General features: G+C 36.1%; 2 protein-coding genes across 7 annotated transcripts; both read right to left on the bottom strand.

Annotated features, from left to right (window-relative positions):
* Positions 1–710: 710 nt before the first annotated feature.
* LOC147567611 (sirohydrochlorin ferrochelatase, chloroplastic-like) lies at positions 711–3,664 on the bottom strand. The gene is made up of 3 exons (XM_086657448.1): positions 3,493–3,664; positions 3,008–3,069; positions 711–827 (listed from the first exon to the last, which is right to left on the bottom strand). The coding sequence occupies exons 1-3, from the start codon at positions 3,662–3,664 to the stop codon at positions 711–713; spliced, it is 351 nt and encodes a 116-aa protein (XP_086513574.1).
* Positions 3,665–14,073: 10,409 nt separating this feature from the next.
* Positions 14,074–18,759, bottom strand: LOC147567610 (sirohydrochlorin ferrochelatase, chloroplastic-like). 6 transcript variants are annotated; one of them, XM_086654198.1, is made up of 7 exons: positions 17,948–18,759; positions 17,363–17,462; positions 16,864–17,072; positions 15,357–15,418; positions 14,697–14,807; positions 14,368–14,460; positions 14,074–14,254 (listed from the first exon to the last, which is right to left on the bottom strand). In XM_086654198.1, the coding sequence occupies exons 2-7, from the start codon at positions 17,404–17,406 to the stop codon at positions 14,138–14,140; spliced, it is 636 nt and encodes a 211-aa protein (XP_086510324.1). In that variant the 5' UTR covers positions 17,407–17,462; positions 17,948–18,759; the 3' UTR covers positions 14,074–14,137. The 6 variants fall into 6 exon arrangements, with proteins under 6 accessions (XP_086510324.1, XP_086510323.1, XP_086510326.1 ...); XM_086654197.1 differs by having other exon boundaries at positions 17,363–17,542; positions 17,948–18,261; XM_086654200.1 differs by having other exon boundaries at positions 16,864–16,949; positions 17,363–17,443; positions 17,948–18,248.
* Positions 18,760–24,186: the final 5,427 nt, after the last annotated feature.

Here is a 24,186-nt window from a genome sequence, read left to right as displayed (position 1 = left end):
AGATTGTACCATGGCGTTCCTAGTGTTTAACTGTAACTAGTAAATTGCAGCCTGTAATATCGCTTTCTAAACATATGTGGTTGTCACTGGTGAACTCAGAGAGTTCTGAAAAATAATAATTTTCACACGATTGCGTAGGATCGATTGCAGATCGATCTGTCAAAAGTAGTGTTGCAAATATCAAAGGCAGGACAGTCATTGCCTTGCAAATATCTAAGGCAGGACAGTGATTGCAGGTCTAAAATATAATCCGTTTCGGTAAGATGTAGTCAAAATATTTTAAGAAATGGATTCTCAAATCAGACGTACTTTATACCTGATTCAAATTCGACTCAACATAAAATGGATTCTCAAATCAGATGTACTTTATATCTGATTCAAATTCGACTTAACATAAACAGATAACGAATATCCTAAAATTAACCCGAGTGGAGCCACCTATACGTAAAATTCTGAAAAACTACCATTACCTATATCACCAAATATAAAAGGACTATCTGCATCTCAAATACTGAAATGGTGATAAACGGAGTAGGCGGCTTGCATGTTTCGGTTTGCATGTTTCTGAGCATCTTATTGCTGTTAGGGAGTTGCAACAACTCACAGGAAACAAGCGAAGTTACACAGTTTTCATGTATTTCGCTGCCTTAGTGTGAATAAGAAGCTAATACATGAAGGGGATTTGAATGAGAAAAAGAAGATTATTCAGATCAATCAGATTTTACGCCGTAAAGGCGACATTTTCCTGTCCCAGTGCAAACTTCACGTTCATCTGCATCCCCAGCAACATAGCTTACGCAGTGTTTGATTCTGTCATCCATTATATCCTGAATGCCAGAAAATATATTTAACCATCACACAAATAATATTCTGTCATCAAATAGTTCTTCTAGTTTGTCTCTACTCATCGTCGTTGGTGACTCTAAAGTGTTTTAAGGTATCTTCAATGTGTAAGGTGGTGTTCTCGTTGTTTCATTTGACTCTTCTGAACCAATTAAACCCAAATCAACCCGAAACAGCCATTCGGACGAGTCCGACAAAACAAAACATTTTGTTATTTGAATCGAGTCGATTTAGACGTTTGAGTCAAATTTCACTCTCTGAACTAATTGAACCCAAAAAGTATTGCTTACTCATGTAAACCAAGAGGTGCGGTTATTATATACAAGGGGCATCTGGATGCTTTTTTGCAGCTTTAGCCGCATATTTAGGTACAAACCCGATAGACTTACTATCTAGGTTTACCATCTTGTTGACCGTATTAAATAAGACAAGAAGTAAAAAGTTATTTTACCACCATGCAAAATTACCATTTTACCTCTTGTCTTATTTGATACAGTCAACAAGATGATACACCTAGATGGTACATCTCTCATTTTCTATTTAGGTATGTTGTGAAAATTAGTGTAAGATCACGTTAGAAGTTAGAACCAAATCAACCAATCGAAAGAAACCAAAAAGATATAAAGAAGATAATTGACCACACAGAAGAACACAATAGTTTACTTGGTTCAGTGGCAAATATCTAATCGAGGGCTATGTAAGAATAACACGATTACGTAGGTTTCACAAGAGTTTCTTCTACTTCCACCCTGAAACTCTCGGCGAGCCCTTTTATCTGAAAAATGTAACTGAATCCCATGCATTTTTGTGTCGGCTTAAACATCATCATGTTGCACTTCGGGTTCGATAGTAACTCATACTCAAGACACTTTTTAACGGATTATGGTGAGTTTCATTGAGAGTGATTCATCAATATAAAGAATAAAATCTAAGACCATTTAAAGAAAACTCAACCAACTAAACATATATAGTAAATGTTACGCAATTGAGAATAGCTGGTTCCAATGTCGTCCAGGGAAGAGATAGAATGGACTAACAATCACTCTATCAGCCCCTCGTTCTGCATAAACTGAATGCATCTTTAATAGATGGTTCTCCCAACCAAGGTTACCTGGTACGCAGATCGCTCCGGTATGCGGTACGCTACCATGTGAGTATTGGGTACGCTAGGGGTATATTATGGATCTTTAACAATAAATGGCCATCTATTTCCTCGATACAACATATGTATTTTATGGATCTCCAACTTCTGGAACTTTTGAATTCATCATCTTCTTCTCACAGGAATCTGAACTATATCGAACGAGCCCAAGCTATATGGATCCCGCCGCCCGATATCAAGTCAAAATAAATGTAGATGTTGGATTTTTCTCCTCAAGGCTTGGCATGTGCGACAGTGGCGCGCAACTCAAAAGGCCCCATCCTAGAAATTGCTACTAGAACACTTAATGAAAATTCAAGTGAGAAAGATGAATGTCAGGCTTTCCTACTAGGTTTAGATCTCGCCGTTCGGTACCAGTACCATTAGGTCATCATCGAAGGCGATGCAAGTAATGTCGTGCAAGCCATTAATGGACCAGTTTCTGAATTTCCTTGGACAATTATTCTACTTATAAGAGACATACAACACAGAAGCATCATCTTACATTCGACTATATTTAACCATTGTTTTCGCGAATGTCACTCTGCATCCCACAATTTAGCATCTTATGCAATTAATTGTAATATTTCTCAACATCTTGTAACAAGTCTTGTTAGTGAGACTCATTAATGAAGTATATAGAAAAAGAAAAGAGTCTATACTTTCCAAATAATATCTAAATGAGATATCACACATCATCTCGACCAACCATCTCTACTTTAACTTTCAGCAACTCCATGTTTACCTAAGATTTGCAAAATCTAAGAAGTGCTCAACTTCTAAAGGAAACCAATGCTTCGTTTACTAAAAAATCCTAATTATTTGAAGATATTTACGTTTTAATTGTACGGTAACATTCACAATTAAGAGTCCATGACGAGTTTTGAAATCAACAGTATTTGAACTACTTAATCTAATGCGAGTTAGGTAATCGCTATCGAATCTCAACTATATGGTACAAAATTGTTGCCATATTGACACAAAAATAAGTATATAGCAATGGATAAACATATAAAACATCACCATGTGAGCAGGCTCCACAATCGGGTATCCTGTTTTATCTTTAAACAACGCAACATATTCATCTGCAATAGGAAAACCAAAATTCCACAACTCTCTAAACATCGCAACACTAGAATTTCCGATATCTCCCCTTTCTTCCTGGTCAGAGGAGTGTAGAACTCGTACTCTGGTCCGAGTCTTTTGTTCGGTCCTGCTCACTGGCGCACCAATCTTCTCTTTCCCTTCTTTTTGGCGGTTCCCTTTCCTTCGAAAGCTAAGTGATTTCTTTCATCTTTCTGTATATTTCTTCCGTCTGTACTACAGATTGGACTCTTTCGATAAACCCTTCAGGGTTGGAGGCTCGTTTTTATCTATTTCTCTAAGTATGGTGTCCTGTCGCACTCCCTTTTTCAAGGCCATGCGAATGACTTCAGAGTTCTGGTGAGGTATTTCGACCGTCTCGTTTCAAAACCTCTGCCAGTAGCTTTTTAACGGTTCTCCCTTACCTTGAATGATGTTGAACAAATCTTCCCTCGGTTTATCCATTATTCGACTGCGCTGAAAAGCAGTGCAAAAGGCCAAGGAAAGCTCGTCGAACGAATGGCTAGTGCCAACCCCAAGAGCACTGCACCATGATCTTGTCGGTCCCTTAAGACTGTTGTAAAGACCAAACACCATTTTGACATATCTGTGGTACTCAAGCTAATGATCGAGATGTAACCTCGGATAAACATACCTGGGTCTCCTGAGCCATCATGGCTTTTTAAGTGAGGACACTTAAAAATTTTTTGGCCTTTGTGTCTCGAGTATTTTGGAGCTTAGCAGAGGCGAGACTGTTTCCGTCTTTGTCGACGTATTTCCCTCTTCAATCCTCCGAGTGAGCTCTGACAACTGATGTATGACCAAATCGCTTATCAAGATGTCATTCTAGACCCCTGATGTTGGGGGGCGCGGTATGACTTCTGCGTCATCCTTTTAGGTCAGGGGACACTTTCTCCTTGAGAGGCCTTTAATTTTTCGATTTGGGCCTGCATTTATTTCCTCCTTTCCTTGTTTCGACTTAGAAATAGCCTTATAGCTTCGGGACTATTTTGCAGTCAGGGCGTGGTGAGAGTGCGCTAGCATGTGTCAGAACAACTTTCACGATAGAGTTTTCAGTGCTTCCTTTCGTTTTTCAGCCTCTCTGGTCCCTTTCAAAGAAGTTGCCACCTCTTGACCTTTCCGGAGACTTGCTTGTAAAGCTTGCATATTTTCCATATCCCCCAAGTTCTCTGCTTTGAGGCGTTCAACCTCAATAGCTAGTTCCTCCGCTCAGTAGCTAACTCTTCGTCCGAAACCATTGTCGGTTTCTAAGTAATTTTGAAACTAAAGTAAAGGTGTGACCCCTCTAGGAATCGAATTTGAGATCGATTCAGGTTACAGAAAGAAGGTGATTTTGCTAGAGTCAACCCTCCTTCTAGCATCAATTTGCTGATGTTAAAATTTATCTTTCTGGAACCATTCAAGGTGTTGAGAATGCTACGTTGAATCACGCTTTGCTCCTCACTATCTGGGGGGCGAAAACTGCAAGGAACTCGGAAACCTCTGTGATGCTTCAGACAGTTAGATTTCTCTTGCAGTTAAGATATTGAGTATTGAGCTAACTCGAGTTTATGGATTGCAGACTTACTTGTCGATTTGGTTCGCTGAGAGAGTATGTTCGCTCGTGCCTCCTTCGAGGAGATTTGATTATCTTTTATAGACTGCTTAGACCGACTGTTGATAGGCGGCGTTGATAAGGCATCTGAGATCCATTGTGTTTAATTGGAACTACTATTTCCTAGTTGTGAGATATTGGGATTCTGATTTGAAATTATCCCATATGTTTGATATTTACAAGTCACCTATTTCAAGGATATTTGATAGACCTTGTTTCCGATCTTGTAGATTCTTTAGGAGAAGTTTCCTCCTGAAGGGACTCTTGAAGCCCAAGTTTAATAAATACTTAAGATCCTCACCAACTGAGATCTTTGATAGGATTCAGGATTAAGTCTGTAAAGCATTAGGCACGCTTCTATCCCAAATGTTTCGGGGTTGAGGTATCAGCTCAACTTAAGCGGGCCCCTAGTCTTCTCTTAAATCCAAGGGCAAACCTGGTCGTATTTGAGCCAAGGCAGAACTTAGGCGCCTAAGATGATCGTACCAACCCCCAAGTTCTGTGTTTGAGTGACATACCTCTTTCAGATTCAACCTCCCTATTGACTTGATACGGGTTGGCACGTAGGCCTTTTAGTCCTTTCTAGACTTATAGACGTAGTCAACGGATGACTATTTTTTGGTTCATTATAATCTACCTTACGATCGAACCTACTTCGAAGTCATCATTAAATCATCAAACTAACTCTTCACCAAAAATCATCAACGATCTGGTTTTTTATCAACTATTAAGTCTTTTAGAGAGAGAAAGAACAAAACGCTATAACTTTTTTTAGAGAGATAAAGATGGGACATATATAAGAGAAGTTCAGATAAGAAGGGTAGTAGGGGAATTAACAAAGTTGGGCACCCGGACCTGCTGTACTTTTTATTTTTGGACCCACAAATTATTGAGAGTTGGACCTGCAACTCATCCTAAATTAGGGTGGATCTTACCCACAATAGCATGGCCCTTTTAGGACTTCTCCCTCATTTCTCCCTTTTTTTTATAAGAGTTTTTTGAGCTTACCCACTCAAAATTAATTGGTAATTGAGTTTACCCCTTTCAGGTAATTGAGCTTACCCCCTGTGATTTAGATATTTTGTCAAAATTACTAAGGATATGCTTGGTATGTGATAATAAAATCATAAAGTAAATAAGATATAAACAAAATCAAACTTTACTAACCATATTCCCAACCAAATCAAACAATAAAATGAGGTAGAATCTCTACTAGGAATCACATTGAAGAATAGTTGTTCTTGGTAGTCGCAATTATTTCACGTACGTCAAACATAACTTTTGTGTTTTTGTCACTATTAGTAAGTCTAAGGGGGTAAGCTCAATTACCAATTACTGAAGGGGGTAAGCTCAATTACCAATTAATTTTGAGGGGGTAAACTAAAAAAAACCTTTTTTATAATTTCAAACAAAACTGCATTGGATTAATTCAAAATATCATTATATTGGTGTTCTTTGTCGCCAAACAAGACATCAGATTGGCACCAAAACTTACCGACAATAGCATGGCTCTTTTTGGACTTTTCCCTCATTTCTTCCTTTTTTTTTTGAATAACTTAAAAAAAACTGCATTGAGATTAATTCAAAATATCATTATATTGGTGTTCTTTGTCGCTAAACAAGACATCAGATTGACACCAAAACTTAGCAGTATTATATTTCCTGGATCATTTAGCCAACTCGTCTGATTCTATGTTAGAGGATCTATTTACATAATTAAAAACAAAAAATACAAGAGAAGCTCTCAATGACTTTATATTCTTTAAAATATGAGTAATGTCCAGTGTGTTTGAGAACGACCATTCGATTGACCCTTGAGATGAGCTAAGATACTCATTGACCTTCTTTATGTTTTCAGCAATGGCCAACTTGACTGCTTCTCTGAGGACCATTGCTTCTCTGTCTACTAGTCTGCATTTTGTGGTTGATGCTCTGGTTGTGTTGCAACTCCCTGTATGTGTAAAGGCAACAAAAAGGCTGCGGCTTTGGGGCATAAAGAAAAGTCTCGAGGGAATAAAGAATTTGGTCAATAAGATTTGACCTATGGCGCATATTTGTTTTAGGTCCAGAAATAATTCTGATTACTTTCTAATCCTTCATCTTTATCTTCATCTTCACCAACGAATCCAGGTATGCACATATAATTTCCCCCCTTTTTATTTAACATTAGTTTTCATTGTTGAATATCTTCATCAGAGTTGCTTGAATGGAGATTCTTTAATTTGAAATCTAAGTTAAAATTATATCAACTAAAATTAATTTATACTGGATCTGTATTAGGTCTTGAACCTTTTTAAAAAGTTTAGTTATATTTTGTGCCCTAACTGTAAAGATGAAGGAATCACAAAGACTAACAAATGAATTACTCCAGATTGTATCAAAGAGGATATATTAATTTATCCAGATTGTATCAAAGAGGATAAATTAATTGTCTTTTTAAATTGTAAGACAAAATTTTGGACATCCAGATTGTATCAAAGAGGATGTATATCTTTTAAGATGAGTGAAGTTGTTAAGCCCTCTTTTTGAGGAATCCAAAGACACTGAAATAAATCTGGAAGATGAACAAATGAGGGCTTTGATGGCTTCGAGGATTGGTTTGGAATCAGCCCGAGCCCTTCTTCAATCTGGCAATGAAGGAAGCAGATCTTCTGCTGCAGCCATGACGAAGGGGCTCCCCTTCGTCTTCTTCGTTTCATCATGGCAGGACAGGAGATAGGCTTTTTAGAGAGGGAAACTAGGAAAGGATGAGAAAGAAAAGGGGAAGGAGGGAGAGAGAGTGAGAGGAGGAGAAAGAGAATTAAATGGTCGTAATTGCGGTGGATCGAAATATTGTGGTGGTGGTTGTGGGTGGAAGTGGGGAAGATGAAGATTAAGGGCTAAAGTACAATCAGATTTAATTTTGGACCAAAAACAAATATGTCTTTTAAGTCAACCTTAATTGACTAAGTCTTTATTCCCTAGAGATTTTTCATTATGTCCCAAAGAATCCACCCAATAAAAACATACTGAGCCTATTCAGTTGTCGATTTAAAAGATATATCAAATTAAACAAGTACAAACTCTGAGAAAAGTATTTGGTTCAGTAAAATAGCCTAGGAAGTAGTTTTTTTGTGTTTTGACATTTGCGTGATCAATCAGTTAGCACTGTGTATTAATACACTATATGACAATCACCCTCTTAGCATCCCAACCAAGTCTACTTACATGGTAAGATACAATTTTAATATGCATTAGTTATTGTAGTTAGTGGTGAAAAAAAGGAGGCAGTCAAACCAAACCAGATTAGACGTTTTTCTACCAACCTAACCGAACTACATTCATTTACTTTTGACTTCAGCTTGAGCATTTAGGTACTAAAAACCCAGAAGACTTATCCTATGTCACAAAAGGGCCATGGATTGGAAGTCCAAAAGTTTGAGAAAATTCGGTCCAAGATCTACCCACAAAGATCTATAAGTTTTTAGTCTTTTGTCTAAAATGCCAAACTACCCTCAGTTAACAGATTTGATACATCTGGTAGTTTGTATGATACATCTGGTAGTTCGTATAATACATCTGGTAGTTTGTACAATGCATTTCAAAATTAATGTGTAATCCATTTTAGTTTATTGATTTAGGTTCTTAGCATCTGAAAAATTAAGTTACAAACTATGCATAAATGACTTTGTGTAAATCTTAGATATAATGCATTTCTGATTTAATGTTGGTATATCGTATCTGGTAGTTTGTACAATGCATTTTTAAGTGTGTAATTGTATCTGGTATATTGTACAAACTATGTGAATAATGTACAATAATTCTGAAAAATGCATGGAGAATCATAAGTAATGCTTGAAAAACATTATAAGTAATGTATTGTACAACTTATGCAATGTTACAGTAATGGTTAAATTATAAAATACAAATGAAAGTATACATTGTATGTAATGTATGGTATAACTAAACCAATGCGACAATAATGGTCAAAATATAAAAGAAGTTTGAAGAAAATACATTGTATTATCATTCCTTAGACATTCTGAAAAATGTACATATTATAAATCACTAGACAATTATAACAGGCATTCTAAAAATTGTACAAACTATCTGAATAATGTACCATAATTTTGAAAAATGTACCATAATTCTGAAAAATGTATGCAGAATTATATATATAAGAGAGGTAAAGTTGGAAGAAGTAAAAAATATTTCCTACAGATGGGATTTAGTGCATTGAGATCCGTGTTTGGACTAGATGTGAGTTTATAATTTGTGTTTGGGCTTTTGATTCATTTTGAGAGATGAGTGAACTATTAGTACTATTAAGGCCTTGTTTTTTGACCTTTGGCCCATTTTTTCTAAATTAGTATAAAATGATATGTTTATTACTTTATAATACCGTTACATAACGATTTTTGAATTTAAAGTCTAAAAATAGGGGGGTAATTAGTCATATATCCACTCCTAAATAAACCAAAATAAACAGAAAATGGAAAATAAGTCCAAAAATTTACTATTTAGTGGACCCCATGCTTCGAACAATTTATTTTCTCTCATTCTTACTCTTTCATAATTATATATTTAACCATTGGCAAATCAAAGGGTCTAATAGTTGAGTTAATACATTTATTCTTTCCATAAATTATAAGAGAAATATTTATGGTGGATATTTATTGTCAATATTTATTGTCAATATTTTTTCAAAACTTATATTTGTCTAAAGTAACTTACCAAAACAATCTTGATTTACCTAAAACGAGTTTCCCTCTCTCTCTCTCTCTAACTCTATATTCTTTGAACTTGAAGAAACTGTGAATTTGTGGATGACTTTTTATCTCTACCTCGATATTTACAACTCTAAAACATATTTTTCCTTGGAAATTATTGAAAATTGTATATATGTCGATTAAACTTAGAATCTTGTTACAAAATTATTTTATTATAACAACAAACTTAAAATGTAACACTTCTTCGTACATAGTAAATTTTGAAATCTCTATACTATAATCTTGTTCTCATAAAAAAAATATATAGACTGAATTTGTTTTTACTACATTTTCAGTATTTTACTAGAGTTTTCTTTATTGTATTAGCATCTGTTGTGAATATGTTAGAAATAGGTTAATAATCATTTTATTATTTCGCTAGCATCTTATTGATTCTAATAACATTCTTATATATAACAGAATTCTCAAATTTTTTCTAGCATTTTATTTATTTTAAAAATTCAATAATATATTAACAAAAATAAGTTCTTCTGAAATTGGGATTACATTTCTCTAGCTTCTTATCGATTCTAACAACCTTCTAAAAATTTTATTAAAGAAGAAGGACCATTTTTTTTTTTTAGAATTTCTTTGATTCTCCTGCAATACTTATATTTCTCTAGCATCTTATTTATTCTAACACAATTTTGTTGAAATTATATTATGTTAAAAAAATCTGTATTGAAAAAGGTTATACTAAAAGCTTCGTCAATTCTACAAACGAAAAAGGAAACTTTTGTTGTGGAACGACATTTCTTCTTTGAGGAAATAATTTAGTTAATCTTTAATTTAGATAATTTTTTTTAACTTAGGATAGGTAGTAATAAAAAACCAAATGTTAGACATGTAATTTACTATAAGTGAATTTATTTTCTATTTCAGACTATCTTTGGGTTATAGACCCATTTGTTTGATGAAGAGAAATTCCATTAAAAAAACGTCAATTACAGACCAACTAAACATCAGAAATAAAAGAGGGAACATCATTCCAAATTTTTTTTGACAATGCGTACGACCCCATTTAGCTAAAGCATCTGCTTGAGTATTGCAAATTCTAGACACATGAGAAAAAATTATTCCTGTGAATTTGTCTTTGATGTCTTTAATCTGGTGGATGATTCTTTGTGACTGCCAGTGAATCCCTCCTCCATTGCCATTTAGAGATAGAATTAATGCTTGATTATCGCTTATTAATCGCACATGAGATATTTGTAGTTGAATCGCCCATAAAAGACCAGATAATATAGCCAACTTTCACATTCTTCTGCGTGTTGTCCGCGTACGGTATCCGCTGCCGCTATTATAAAGTTTGCCTCTGCATCTCGGATAATGCATCCAATCCCAGCCGGTTCATTGAGACTAACAAAGGAGGCGTTGACGTTGATCTTTAAGAATAGTGTCGATGGAGGACTCCATGTTTGAATCTTCGTTTTTTCTCTGCATTTAGTTGTAATACTGGACTCATTCTTGAGTGGTGTGGTCGTAGTATTGTTAATTCTCTCGATCATTTGTAAGGGATTTTACTTATTCGTCGTAAAGCAATTCTCACATCGTGCTTTCCAAATAAACCATAAAATTTTAGCATATAGGTTTATTGTTTCTTCCTCTAGAGGTTTCCATTGTTGAATCCACTGTATAGTAGTAGTAATATGATCCGTTCTAACTTGATAGTGAAACCAAATTGCTTTTGCAAAAATGCAATGTAGCATCACATGGTCAAGAGTCTCATCCTCATTACAATTAACACATGAGTAATTATTATCAATAAATCTACCAATTTTTGCTTTCACCGGTAAGCTATTAGTGCAACATTTCCATAGAAATAGTTTAATGCGAGGAAGTGTATTCATATTCCATATAAAGAACCAGTCCATGTGATCTTGTATCGTGTACACTATATTAGTTCTTAAATAGTTATACATAGATTTGAGTGAGAAATTACCAGATTTAGTCAGCGTCCAGATGGCTTTATCCTCTTGGCCAGGATTAATGTTGATGCTGAGAATGGCACTGCATATATCATTATTAAAACAAGTATGAATGACATTTAAATTCCACATTCCATCCGTAATAAGTTGAGATACCTTTTCCAAAGTACAGCCGCTATGGTTCGTAACGGGGGGTGGATGATTTGGTATCCAATAATCAGTCCATATATTGATATTCTCGCCTTTGTTTATATTCCAGAAGATAAGAGTCTCAATCTGTTGGTAATGTTTAGAGATAGATTTCCACGTCCAAGATTGATGGTTTTTGGGGGGTTTGGGTTTATGGGAATTATGAAAATATTTCCCTTTAAGCACTTGAACCCAGATACCATTCGGGTTATTGATGAGGCGCCAGTTAAGTTTGTGTAGAAAAGCTTGGTTATCAAGATGAGGCAGACGAAGACCGAGCCCACCAAGTTTGCGAGGTTTGCATATAGATTGCCAGTTGATGGTATGAATGTTTTGGATTTTCCCACCAGAAATTCCTTTGAATAGACTCAATGCTGTCACTAATGCCTTTGGGTAGGGCAAAACACTGCATTTGGTATCGGGGAACAGCCGCTGCGATAGTGGAGAGAACTACCGAGCGGCCAGCTTGCGAGAGGAGATTGGTTTGCCATTTGGCAAGTTTGTTTTTTATCTGAGTAAGGAGAGAGTTAAAGGCCTGTTACTTATTACGATCAATGAAGAAGATAGTGCCCAGATACTTGTCACCAGAAGACGATTGATGGACCTTAAGTTCTCTAATAATCATGCGTTTGAATTTAGGGTGCGAAATCTTTTAGAAGAAAATGTTCGATTTCGCATAGTTGATCATTTGGCCAGAAGCCTCACTGAATTCCTTAAGAATTTGTTTAAGGTTGAAGATATTTTGAAGAGAGTTTTGCCCGAAAATGATACAGTCATCAGCGAAAAGAAGATGTTTGATAGAGATGTTCGAGTGAGGAATGGGAAAACCTATAAAAGAGGAATCATTGAAATTCTTCTCTAACATGCGACTAAGCCCTTCCATGGCAATGACAAATAGAAACGGAGAAAGCGGATCGCCCTGCCTAATACCCCGACTGACATTAAAAATACGGCCCGGACGCCCATTGATGAGAACCGCCATTGAACTAGTAGAGATGCATGTGTTGATGAGATTGATCCAAGTACTCGAAAAGCCCATCAAGCTCATAACATTCTCCAGATAACTCCATTCAATTCTATCAAAAGCTTTAGACATGTCAAGCTTGAGACCAAAGTAGCTTTTGGATCCCTTAACTTTTTTGAAAGAATGAATGAGTTCCTGGCTGATAATAATATTATCAGTGATTTGTCTACCAGGAATATAGGCTCCTTGAAACGAAGAAATAATATCAGCTAGTATAGGTTTCACTCTATTGGCTAGAATTTTGGTAATGATTTTATACGTGGTATTCAGCAAGCTTATCGGACGATAATCTGCCGGCGATTGGGGAGTTTTGATTTTGGGAAGAAGGCAGATGTGAGTGTGATTAGACATAGCCGGCAAGGTAAAGTTCTGAAAAAAGGAGGAAGTCATAAGCTGGATGTTTTCCTTCACAGTATCCCAGTTAGATTGGTAGAAATAGGGCGGAAAGCCATCAGGGCCAGGAGCTGCGCCTGGCTTGAGACAGAAAGTGGCAATCCGAATCTCTTCATACTGAGGAAGTGCTGTGAGAGACTCATTCTGAGCAAAAGAGATCTGAGGGTAGAAGCATTCTCTAATATTCGAGGACATCGTTAAGCCCGCTGTAGTGGAAATCTTCTGGATATGAGTAGAAAAGATATTAGATATCTCCACTTCATCACTGGACCAAGTATTATCTTCCCTCTTAATGGAAAGAATCTTATTCTTACGATGTCTAGTTGTTGCCCTGACATGAAAATATTGGGTGTTTCTATCCCCAAAGTTAATATTAGCTATTCTCGATTTTTCCTTCCATAAACTCTCTTGCTGGAGTAGAAGAGTTTCGATCTGGGAATACGTGTTTTTGATCACCTCTGCGTTTTTAATCAATTGAAGATTCCGAGTGAGCTGCTTTATATTATTCTCCAGATTACCGAAAACCACCTTGTTCCATTTGGAGAGTTTGATGGCCAGGGAATTAAGTCTGGATTAGATCGGGTAGGGGACGGTAAGCCAGTTAGATTTAATGAAATTGGCACATTCGATTTTGGACTTAAAATCCATCCTCCCTTTACATAATAGTAAACTTGTTTACACATTTTACTACCAAACTGGTATTGTAAGGAAGATGCCTTTTCAGATAAGAGAATGAAAACTAATTTGGTGACTGCATCATAGAAATTTTAATAGGGTAACATTTAAAACAATTAATATTTCGAATTAGTTGGACCGACCAACCAACCAAACTAAACTAACTCGGCCAAAATCTCAATCAGTTATACTATGGTCGAACCATCGGCAACCAACCAAAATCCCCCAACTGTCCTGTTATCCTACATTGTTGATCCCTCGACCATTTTTCAATTCTGTCATTTCCACATACAAGTCATTGACTCTTTTATCAGTGTCTGAAACATATTTCCGAATAGGTTATTGTAATGCTACCATAGGATCCCTCTCCCTCTCACCTGGTGCTACCACCATCTGCTTAACACTGTTGATTATTAGAGCTTCACATACCAGACTACGATTTCAACCAATTGAATATTAATCAGAAGTGTTATACATGAAGGGGAAAGTTTGAAAAGATCATTCAGATTCGACACAGTAAAGACGACATTTGCCCGTTCCGGCACAAACGTCACACTCATCTGCATCTCCAGCTACATGGCTTATACAATGCTTGATTCTGTCATTGACTACATCCTGAAAACCGGAAATTCAATTTTCACATTCATAGCCCATTCTAAGGCCCAGCACCACCAAATATAAGAACGAGAAAATAAACAAGAATAAGATGACGGAGAAAAATTGCATACCACCAGTTGATCATGCAAACCAAGAGGTGCAGTTATTACATATGAGACTCCTGGGTGTTTTTTTGCAGCTTCAGCTGTTAAGTTAGGTATATCCTGAAAAATGGTGTAAGATTATAAAAAATTTAAATTTAATTAGGTAATCAACTCCCCTTAGTGTTATCCCCCATCAAAGAACACGTAAAGTTCTGTTAAGTTATTTTACCCTACCTTATCCCACAACATGAGTCCCTAAAAGCTAGGAACATACTCATCAGAAAACACGTAAAGAAATGATTTAATCTAAATCATGTTTGTGTGTGTGTGTGTATGGTATACATAGTTGAAAATACCTGGTTCCAATGTCGTCCAGGGAAGAGAAAGTAGGGACTAACAATTACTCGATTTGCCCCTTGTTGGACACACAAATTGAAAGCATCTTCGATTGATGGTTCTGCCAACTCCTGCTTAGTTTATGAAATATGGGAATCGTGAGATCTGGGTAGCCATAACAGCATAGCTTGAGACCAAAGCATCATCTTAGCCTCGAGAAACAGATATGGAAGTACAAAGCTGAACGGAGAATTTGTTGGTTTTTAAGAATACCAAAAAGAAAAGATATGATATACATCATTTCGACTATTACTAAATTGACTTTTAGCAACACCATAAGAGACTAGTCCAAGAAGAACGAAACTCAAGTGTTTGGAGCTCAGAAGAAACCCAACGTTTCAGTCTCTAAAAATCTTATTATCTTAAGATCATTCAATAAAATGTTAAGACTGCCAAAATAAAAAATTTGATAGAACGTAAAGGAATTCTCGAATTAATTTTATGGTGTATTGCCAAAAGAACACTATATAATCAGCTTTGAGAATCGAGATCAAGAGCAATCAAATTTTTTTTATTCATGAAAGAAGAATTTAGGAATTCATGCAACGGAAAGGAACTACGAGTGTAACCAAATTAACACAATACAAGTATGAAGCAATGGATAGAGTATAGAACATTACCATGTGGGCAAGCTCCACAATTGGGTATCCCGTCTTATCTCTAAACATCGCCACGAACTCATCTGCAATTTTGAAAACCAAAAAAATTCTAAACTCAATAATACCCTGTAATTAGTTCCAAACAGATTAAGGAGGTGTGCGTTTTTTAGAAATTCAGATTTGATGTCTGACTCGAGATCTAGATTGCCTTAAATCAGACTTTAAAATGTTTGTTTTATCTCACTCCTGACTCCTGCATCTGAGTCACCTGAATGACCGACACAGACTGATTTTCAGTCTCTCAGATAGAAAACAACTCCTAATGAAAAGCGCATTGTTTGAATTGCCTAAATGACTATTATGACCCTAACCAAAACATGTTAAACTTAAGAGGGTGTTTGATTTTCTAGCACTTGTAAGTGCTACCACTTACTAAGTAATAATCACTTAGTAAGTGATATCACTCGTAAGTGTTGTGGCGTTTGTTTTCCATTACTTCTAAGTGCTTGATTTTTGTTTTTATATTAATTCTAAATGTCATAAAAATGAGAAATTGTCTATTTTGACCTTTAAGTATTTACATATTAGTATTTCATACTAATTCATTGTGCTCCCGAGTTTAGATACAAGAGGATTACGGTTTATGAATACTTTGTGTTGAAAATATTAACCTCAAATAATTAAAAAGTATGAAGGAGAAAGAACTTACGTTGCATCATGGAATTTGGGTGGTTTCATGACTAATGAAGAAAGAGACGTGAAAAAAATTTAAGAGAAGCTTAGGTGAAGGATGAGTGAGAAGGAAAAGTGTCATCGCTAAAGTCATAAAAATTTTTTTTTACTTATCAATTGTTTGAGATTTTCTTTTGGGTTATAATCATATTGGTAATTATTATATTCGGAGAAGGATAAAAATGTCTTTTTTAGCACTTAGAAAGTAAGTGCAAAAAAATAAGCTCCAAGTTGGAGCTTACTTTTTTACACTTACTTTGACCCCGCTTACAAGTGATATTCAATTATTAAGTGAAAAAACAAACGGCCTAAAATTGCCGGCCCACACTTATTAGGTGAAAATCACTTAATAAGTGCAAAAATCAAACACCCTCTTAGGCGACTCGTACAGTGACTCTAACAAGTAAGACTTCCACGAGTTCAGATTCAGACAAACACTTGGCCACTCGCAACTTACACGGCTAAGTTCCAACTTTATGTTAAGTTGAAAAAAGAAAATCCCCTAAGAAGACAAAATAGATATTTTAGTACAAGATTGCTTGCTTCGTTCACGAGCTATTGATTTATGTGATCTACGCAATGACATCGTAACTACACTAAATGAATGAATGTCTGGGCAATTCTGATATCTCAGAGGCATGGCCATAACTTTGATCTTTTTTATGGAACGAGTAAATCTTAGTGTTCTACCTTTACCACCCATCTAACCGCAAGATGAATCCTACCACTACCTTAATACTCCAAAGCAACATAGAAATTAGGTATTAACTATAAAAAAAAAAACAAATTTTCATACTCAGCATTAGATTGGATTCTTTGCGCCTTGAGCCATGATCGACAATAATCACACCATCTTTATCGCCTACACCATGCTTCTCCACTCTAAATTCATCATTTCCAGCAGCAGAAAATCGAGATTTTATAAAAAGATCTCTGTTTTTCTCAAATTTTACGAATTTGGGGAAAACAGATTTACTGATTCTTGTACTTTCCCCTATTGAAGTTCTTGATCATGAACCAAGAACAAATCAAACATGTATCTCATTTTTCAAATCGATAAAATAGATAAAAGACACGTCGAAAATGGTTGACTACTTGATTTTGCTATTACCTTTTTTTTTTCAATTTCAAGATAAAATCAAGGAAATCTGACAAGTACCCTAACTGTAAACTCTAATTACTGTAGCTATTATAATTCCGGTCCCATAAGATAAGAGGAACAGAAATTCTTGATGTAGTAAAACAAAATGGCGAGAAAAAGAAAGAAAATATAAGAAGATGAAAAAGCTGAGTACCTGTTTGGGAGCTGAGAAGGGGTAGACAAAGATCTTATCGACATTTTGTGAAGACCGTGCGATTCCTCTTAAAAAGCTTTACTGACAAAATTCAATTTATCTATACAATGAATTTACAGCTGTGGAGTTTAGCTTATGAAGTTTAGCCACAGGATCAAGATGAATCAGTGTAGTTGAAACCTAATAGATGGTAAAACTTAACCTCAACAGAAACAGTAATTACAAGTTTAACAACCTAAACATTTTAATGACAACCACAAGGTTTTATCAAAATTCATCAGTACATACTAGAAATTGACCTATTCCTTCAATATAATCATTTAGGAGTAGGGATTAAACATTACAAAACTCGATAATAGGAGTGTCAAACTCAAAGGGTATGAAACAATACAAAAAGAGATGAGAAATTGACCCTAGAATCCGTCGCCACTTGGAAGTATAAACCCTAATAAGCCATGTCTTGGCATCAAATAGATGGGGTAACATGGATTAGCCACATACATATATCACCACACCAATCGATTAGAATCAGAGTCCAGAGAAGTTAAATAAATAAAAAATCATGAATCTTAAACAAAACCTTACCTTCTTGTAACCTAAGGTAACTCTGTCATGAATTTCACCACTCCAAGTTTTGACTCCAGAGAAAAATATTAGGAGGTAGAAAATTACTACCAGTTTCTTCTGCAACTCCACTTACTACCAGTAAAATCTAGTTTCGAGAGATTGAGAAAGAGACTGAGAGATCAGAAATAGAAAAGAATTGTAGAGATAGAGAGAGATGGAGGATAGAAGAGAGAAATTGTGTTAGAGAGAGAGAGAGAGAGAGAGAGAGAGGAAGATGGTGAAGAGATTGAGAGAGAAATTATGATTGAAATTGAGGGATAAGAAAGTGTTTCGGTTTTGGTCCAGGGTTGCTTTTCGGGCCGGCCCGGGCTTCAACCCACGGCCTACACGAGTGAGTGACGTCGTCGTTATCGATGCCCATTCCACTTGTCCACTTGACCGATGATCTGGAACAACCCGTTGATAGAGCCGAGGCTTTCCGCTTCTCCGGTGTTTACCGATCAGCACTTCCAAACTCAACGCATACTCTTGAGGATTTCTTCAAGGGGGAGACACGAGTTGTGGAACTGTTGTAAAGCCCCCTTTTTCTTAGGCGTGAATGGACACCCGCGGGATAAGTTGAGACAAAGTTTGAAACCTAATTATTGATAGCGTTCGAAAAAAAAAGTAATTCTACCATGCAAACTTGGAATGTCATTATTCATAGGCAAACCCTCTCATGGTCGAGGTCTTTGCTTTGAAGAAGCAGCGACTGTGGACTTCAATTCCTTATTGTGACATACACTATTATCTGAAAATAACTACTCCGTAGTAGACCCTCCCTGAAAGGTTAAATGGAAGACTTATTTTTCAGGATTAGATCAATATGCTCGACTTCATCTTCTTCAACTGTCTGAGGTCCCACCCTTTCTTCCCTCTCATTTATAGTCTTCTCTCGCTACGCTTTCTTGTTGATAAGAGAAGCCACCTACGTGGATGGTTGTGCATGAAATCTTAATTTTAATTGGTCTTTCTAGTGAGGTTGAAGCCACATCTCACTCTTCTCACAGAAAGATACCCCATGCCATGCGTGAGGAATGAAACACTTACCCCTTAGCCAATTTTGGGAGGCAAGAGCAACTGCTTCACTAAAAAAGAAACTTCCCTTATTGTTGGAGGCTCGGGGCTTGTGGCAAATGCTGCCTCTCAAAGTCACTACCAAACTTATGCTTGTGGCGGGGCATAATCAAATATGGTGACAGATGTTGTTCCTCAAGTCGTTCTTCACCCACCCCTAGACCCAAGCCAGTTACCACCTTTGCTAACTTGTCGGTTTGTTAGGATCATGTCAGTCCCTTGATCCTAAGGGGAAGGAGTCAAGCCAGAGCTAAAGGAGGCAATACCATGCACACCACTCCCATTATGTGCCCCAACCCCACCTACTTCTTTCTAGAACTCGATGAATTTGCATCCCCATATGAACCAATATGGTCATTTTTCTGCAGAGCCAATCCATTCAGTTTCTCCTGAATCCACTGATCCAGTTTATCCCCAATCTGAAGCGAAATTAGAAACATGAACTGATCCTAGATCAAACACAAGATATAGAGCACTAATCAGGGGCATATTTAATGTACCAAAAAAAAATATAGCTTTTAAGCTAGCAATGAAGCAACATAACCTATGAGGTCGGTTTTTAAACTACTTATGCAGAGGATGAATGATAAATAAGAAAGCCCATTTCCTTCCATGAAAGGAAGGTGGCTGGTCCACCGATCCGGAACGAGTGAGTAAGCCTTCTACCGTTTCCAATTCCACAAGGTATGAAGGGGGACGATTGCGACTTAGACATATGAATTCAATTTTGAAACTATAGCTCATGTTAAACCCAGTTTATTTTGAGGTCCATAGGGGACGATTTTCATGCCGAAAGCCTTTAGTAATGAAAGAGAAAATGTTCCTCCTATCCTTTGTCCTTTGCCACTGCTCCGCCCACTTCTAATCTTTTTAAACCCGTCCAATGAAGAAAGGAAGCAAAAAATTGTAGCAAATTCCCGACGCTGAACGCACTGTCAATGGATGATGATGGAGCTTAGCTTATTAGTTCACCTAGCACTGAACTCTTAAGATGCACGTGGCTGATCAAGATACCTTAGCCCGATGCCACTGAAATGGAGTGTTAGCCTATTGAACTAGAAATCTCAGTCCTACCTGGAACCGGGCTTACTAAACCCATGCCGGTGAGGGTTGAGCTGGATCGAGGCATTGGTTGGTCTATCAATAAATTTGGATTTTTGTAAAAGAACTTCTAGTTTCTTCTTTAAAACTTCAAATTTCTTCATTAAAATTTGTTAAAGGAAGAGAATTGATCAGAATATTTTTTTCCCGGAAAGAATATCAGAAGTAAAGTTTATTTATGGAAATCACTAAAACTTGTCTGAAACATCTCAACCAAATTGAGAGAAATATAAAGAGACATAAATACTTATAGCGATGCTTATCGGGTTGGTCCTGAAAAAGCAACAAAATAGATATTAATACTTAAAAGTGCATAAATCATCAGTTTTCTGAAAAAACAAAGAGACATGAATACTTATAAGCGCATAACTGATCAATTTTATTACGGATGCTTACAAGTGTTAAGGGAAAAAAAGTTGAGAAGGGTCGAGTCAGGCACGACCTGATAAGCAACACTAGTTTTGGGTTATGGCTTATGTTGCGCATTTTCACAACATTAAAGAGTCGTCGAAACAAATTTTTTCGTTGAAGTTTTTGGGGAAAAATGAAACAAACTATACACTCTAGGAAATACTTTCCCATCGTATGAAAATGTAACCATCGAAGTAGATCATTATTAACAAATTTATATATAAACCGTCGTTAGTAAGTACTTCCTCTCAGTGTATTTAATGTGCCATTAGTAAATTTTTGCGAGCAGTTTAGGAGGCATTCTTCGTTATTGCAAAATATTTCAATGTCAAATTATGTCTTTATTCTATCCTAACCGGAATGTTATCAAGGCCTACCATGTTCTGTTTAAGAACTTCATCAGAAAAAAAATGTTCTGTTTAAGAAGTAAATTTTGTCTTCTTTCATCGGCATATATATATTTTCTTACTTGTAATCCTTCACTTAACACTCAACTCATCTATATAGAGAAATACAAAGTAAATACTTTTTATACATGCTTGTGTGTATATAAATATAGGTCGCGGCTTTGGGACATAAAGAATAATCTCCGGGGAATAAATTATTTAGGAAATTCATGTTTTTCTGTACATTCTCGAGGGAATATTATGTTTTAACCCAAAAATTAACTTGATCAAACATTGCCCCCTAATCTTCATCCTCTCCATCACCATCACCACCATAACTTTTCACTACCACCATTTTGACTACCATTTCCTCCTCTTCTCTTTCCTTTCTTCTCCTCTTTCACTTACTGTTATCCTCTCTCTCAGTCTCTCTCTCTCTCCCTATTTATCTCTGTTGATCTCCCTATCTATGTCTCTCGATCTCTCACTGTTTCTCTCTCAATCTTTCATTGTTTCTTGATCGATCTCTCATTATTTTTTTCTCCCTCTCTTACATAGAGACACTGTTCTGGCGAAGGGAATATAGAAATTGTTCCGGCGAAGGGAATACAGACACTGTTCCGGGGAAGGGAATACAAACACTGCTCCGACGATGCGAAGTGTTCCCTTCGCCAGAACCAGACCTCGAGGAGGGTTTTTGGCGAAACCCTTCGAGTATTTTGTGGGCACGAAACATTTCGTGGACACAAAACGTTTTGTGACCCTGACCATTTCGTGGCTGCAAAACGTTTCGTGGCTGCAAAATGTTTCGTGGTCACGAACTCTGTGATCTCCACAGAGAGATCTATACATACTGTAAGAGAGAGAGAACAAATAGAGGCTGCGAGGAAGAGAGATAAAAACTACGACACAAAAAAAAAGAAAAATTATTCTACAGAGAGATATGTCTACAACGAGAGGGATAAGAGTGATCTACAATGAAAGAGAGAAAGATCTAGGGTGTGAACGATAAAGCGATAGTCAATGAGAGTGAAAGAGATGGTGTGTGAGAGAGAGATAGAGGACGAGAGGGAGAGAGAGAGAGGGAGGACGAGAGAGAGAGAAGATGAAGATTAGGGATCAATGTTTGACGAAGTCAATTTTTGGATTAAAAGAAGAATATTCCCTCTAAATCAATTTTTATTGACGTAATTTTTTATTCCCCGAAGATTTTTCTTTATTCCCCAAAGCCGTGGCCTAAATATACTTGGTTAAACCCGTGGCTATGCCACTAACGCTACTTAAATTATTTTAGCGTTTGAACCTTCAAAATATTTGATATACTCTTGAACAAATATTGATTTATCAGATGATAAAACAATCAATCTATGAACTATAATCTTGATGTTGGATCAAGTTAGAAAGAAAGAATAATTTATGCAAGTCCAGAAATTCAGGAAAGCCAAACAACCACAATTCCAAAACAACAATATCGAGAGGATGAGGGAAAAGTAAACAGACAGATCTAACTAATTTCTCTAAGAACGCAAATTTATGGAGAAATTGATTTGATGGACAAATTAATGAGATAGCAAGAAGGAACTTTCCCTTACAGATTGAATTCTGATGTAGATTGTTGCGGAAGCGTAAAAGTAATGGAATCCACCATTGTTATTGAACTAAACTAATGAAATAAAGCTGATGAAATAACGATAAAAGCGATAAAACGATAAACTTGATTAATAATAAACGATAAACTTGATTAATAATAAATGATAAACTTGATTAATAATAAACTTGATTCATAATATTCTCGATCTGAATAACAAGGACATACCTGACTTCCTTTTATAGGAACTTAGAAACTTCTAGATAGACTCAAATTAGGATTCCTAAATATCAAAGATACTCGAACATAGAAACTTCTAATAAACCTAGACTTAGTAGAAAATACTAAAACATGGAAACTCCTAAACTCTAACCCTAATGGGCTCGGCCATGAGGCCCATTAACTAGTTCGGCCGTGAGGCCCATCTTGATGGTCTCCATCATACTCCCCGACCGAGAACGAACTTGCCCTCAAGTGAGACTCAACAATGCAATCCTTAATTTCCACTTCGAGCGAACAGTGCATTGGGGATGAAGGACGCCCACTTGGACGAAATCACTAGCTTCAATCTCATAGTGCAAAGAATCTTGCAAAAATAAATGTAGGAAAGAAACTTCCAACAAATTGCAACATCCCATCATCTTTTAATTTGATGAAGAAGACCACAAACACCACATAATACTTTATGGAAAAATTAACCTTGAATTTCTTCACTTGAACGATCTTCCCACGTTCATCTTCGTGTTGCTTATAAACCAAACTCGAATATGGCTTAATTAAATCTAAACTAGAATGAACTGACCTTTTCAAGCTAAAAGAGGATAATTCACTTTGTTCTTCTTTTTCCTCCGTCATTGAGAAAATTTTATTCTTTTTGTCAAGAACTTCTTCTTCAATACCATCGAACACGGTGACCGAAATAACATTTGAGAACTGTCTATTGGATTCAATCTTTGTCTCCACATATGAAAAATATTCATCTAAAGGAAGAAAAACATACCTAAAGATGTTTTTCAATGTAGTCCAATCGTCGACGAATTTTTTCCCTTGATTAATGAGTCTCCATTGCATTGCATAGCATTGAATTGTTCATAGATTCTTTCGGACATATGTTGTTCAATGAGAAAAACCTTATCTTCATCATGAATATCTTGGTTTATGAACCAATCTTCCATATGTTGAATCCAAAAATTTATATGATATTGACCGTCAAATAGAGGAATTTTAGAAACGGTATTAATTTTTTCTTCATATTTTCGATCAACATAAAATTGTTTTGAATCTCGAAAGGGATCCCAATCTAAACGTGGAAAAATTTTCCAACACTCAAGGAGAGATGTATCCATGAAAAAATTTTCATCTTTTGTTCCCAGATTTTTAAAGTTCTGAATACCAGCTGATGTAGATTGTTGCGGAAGCGTAAAAGTAATGGAATTCACCATTGTTATTGAACTAAACTAATGAAATAAAGCTGATGAAATAACGATAAAACGATAAACTTGATTAATAATAAACGATAAACTTGATTAATAATAAACGATAAACTTGATTCATAATATTCTCTGATCTGAATTACAAGGACAGACCTGACTTCCTTTTATAGGAACTTAGAAACTTCTAGATAGACTCAAATTAGGATTCCTAAATATCAAAGA

Source organism: Eschscholzia californica, unplaced genomic scaffold (assembly GCF_041429995.1).
Source record: "Eschscholzia californica isolate CP2 unplaced genomic scaffold, dmEscCali1.0.p SCAF_1, whole genome shotgun sequence".
Lineage (NCBI taxonomy): Eukaryota > Viridiplantae > Streptophyta > Magnoliopsida > Ranunculales > Papaveraceae > Eschscholzia > Eschscholzia californica.
Note: the sequence above shows the minus strand (reverse complement) of the source record. Positions and strands in the feature narration are given on the sequence as shown.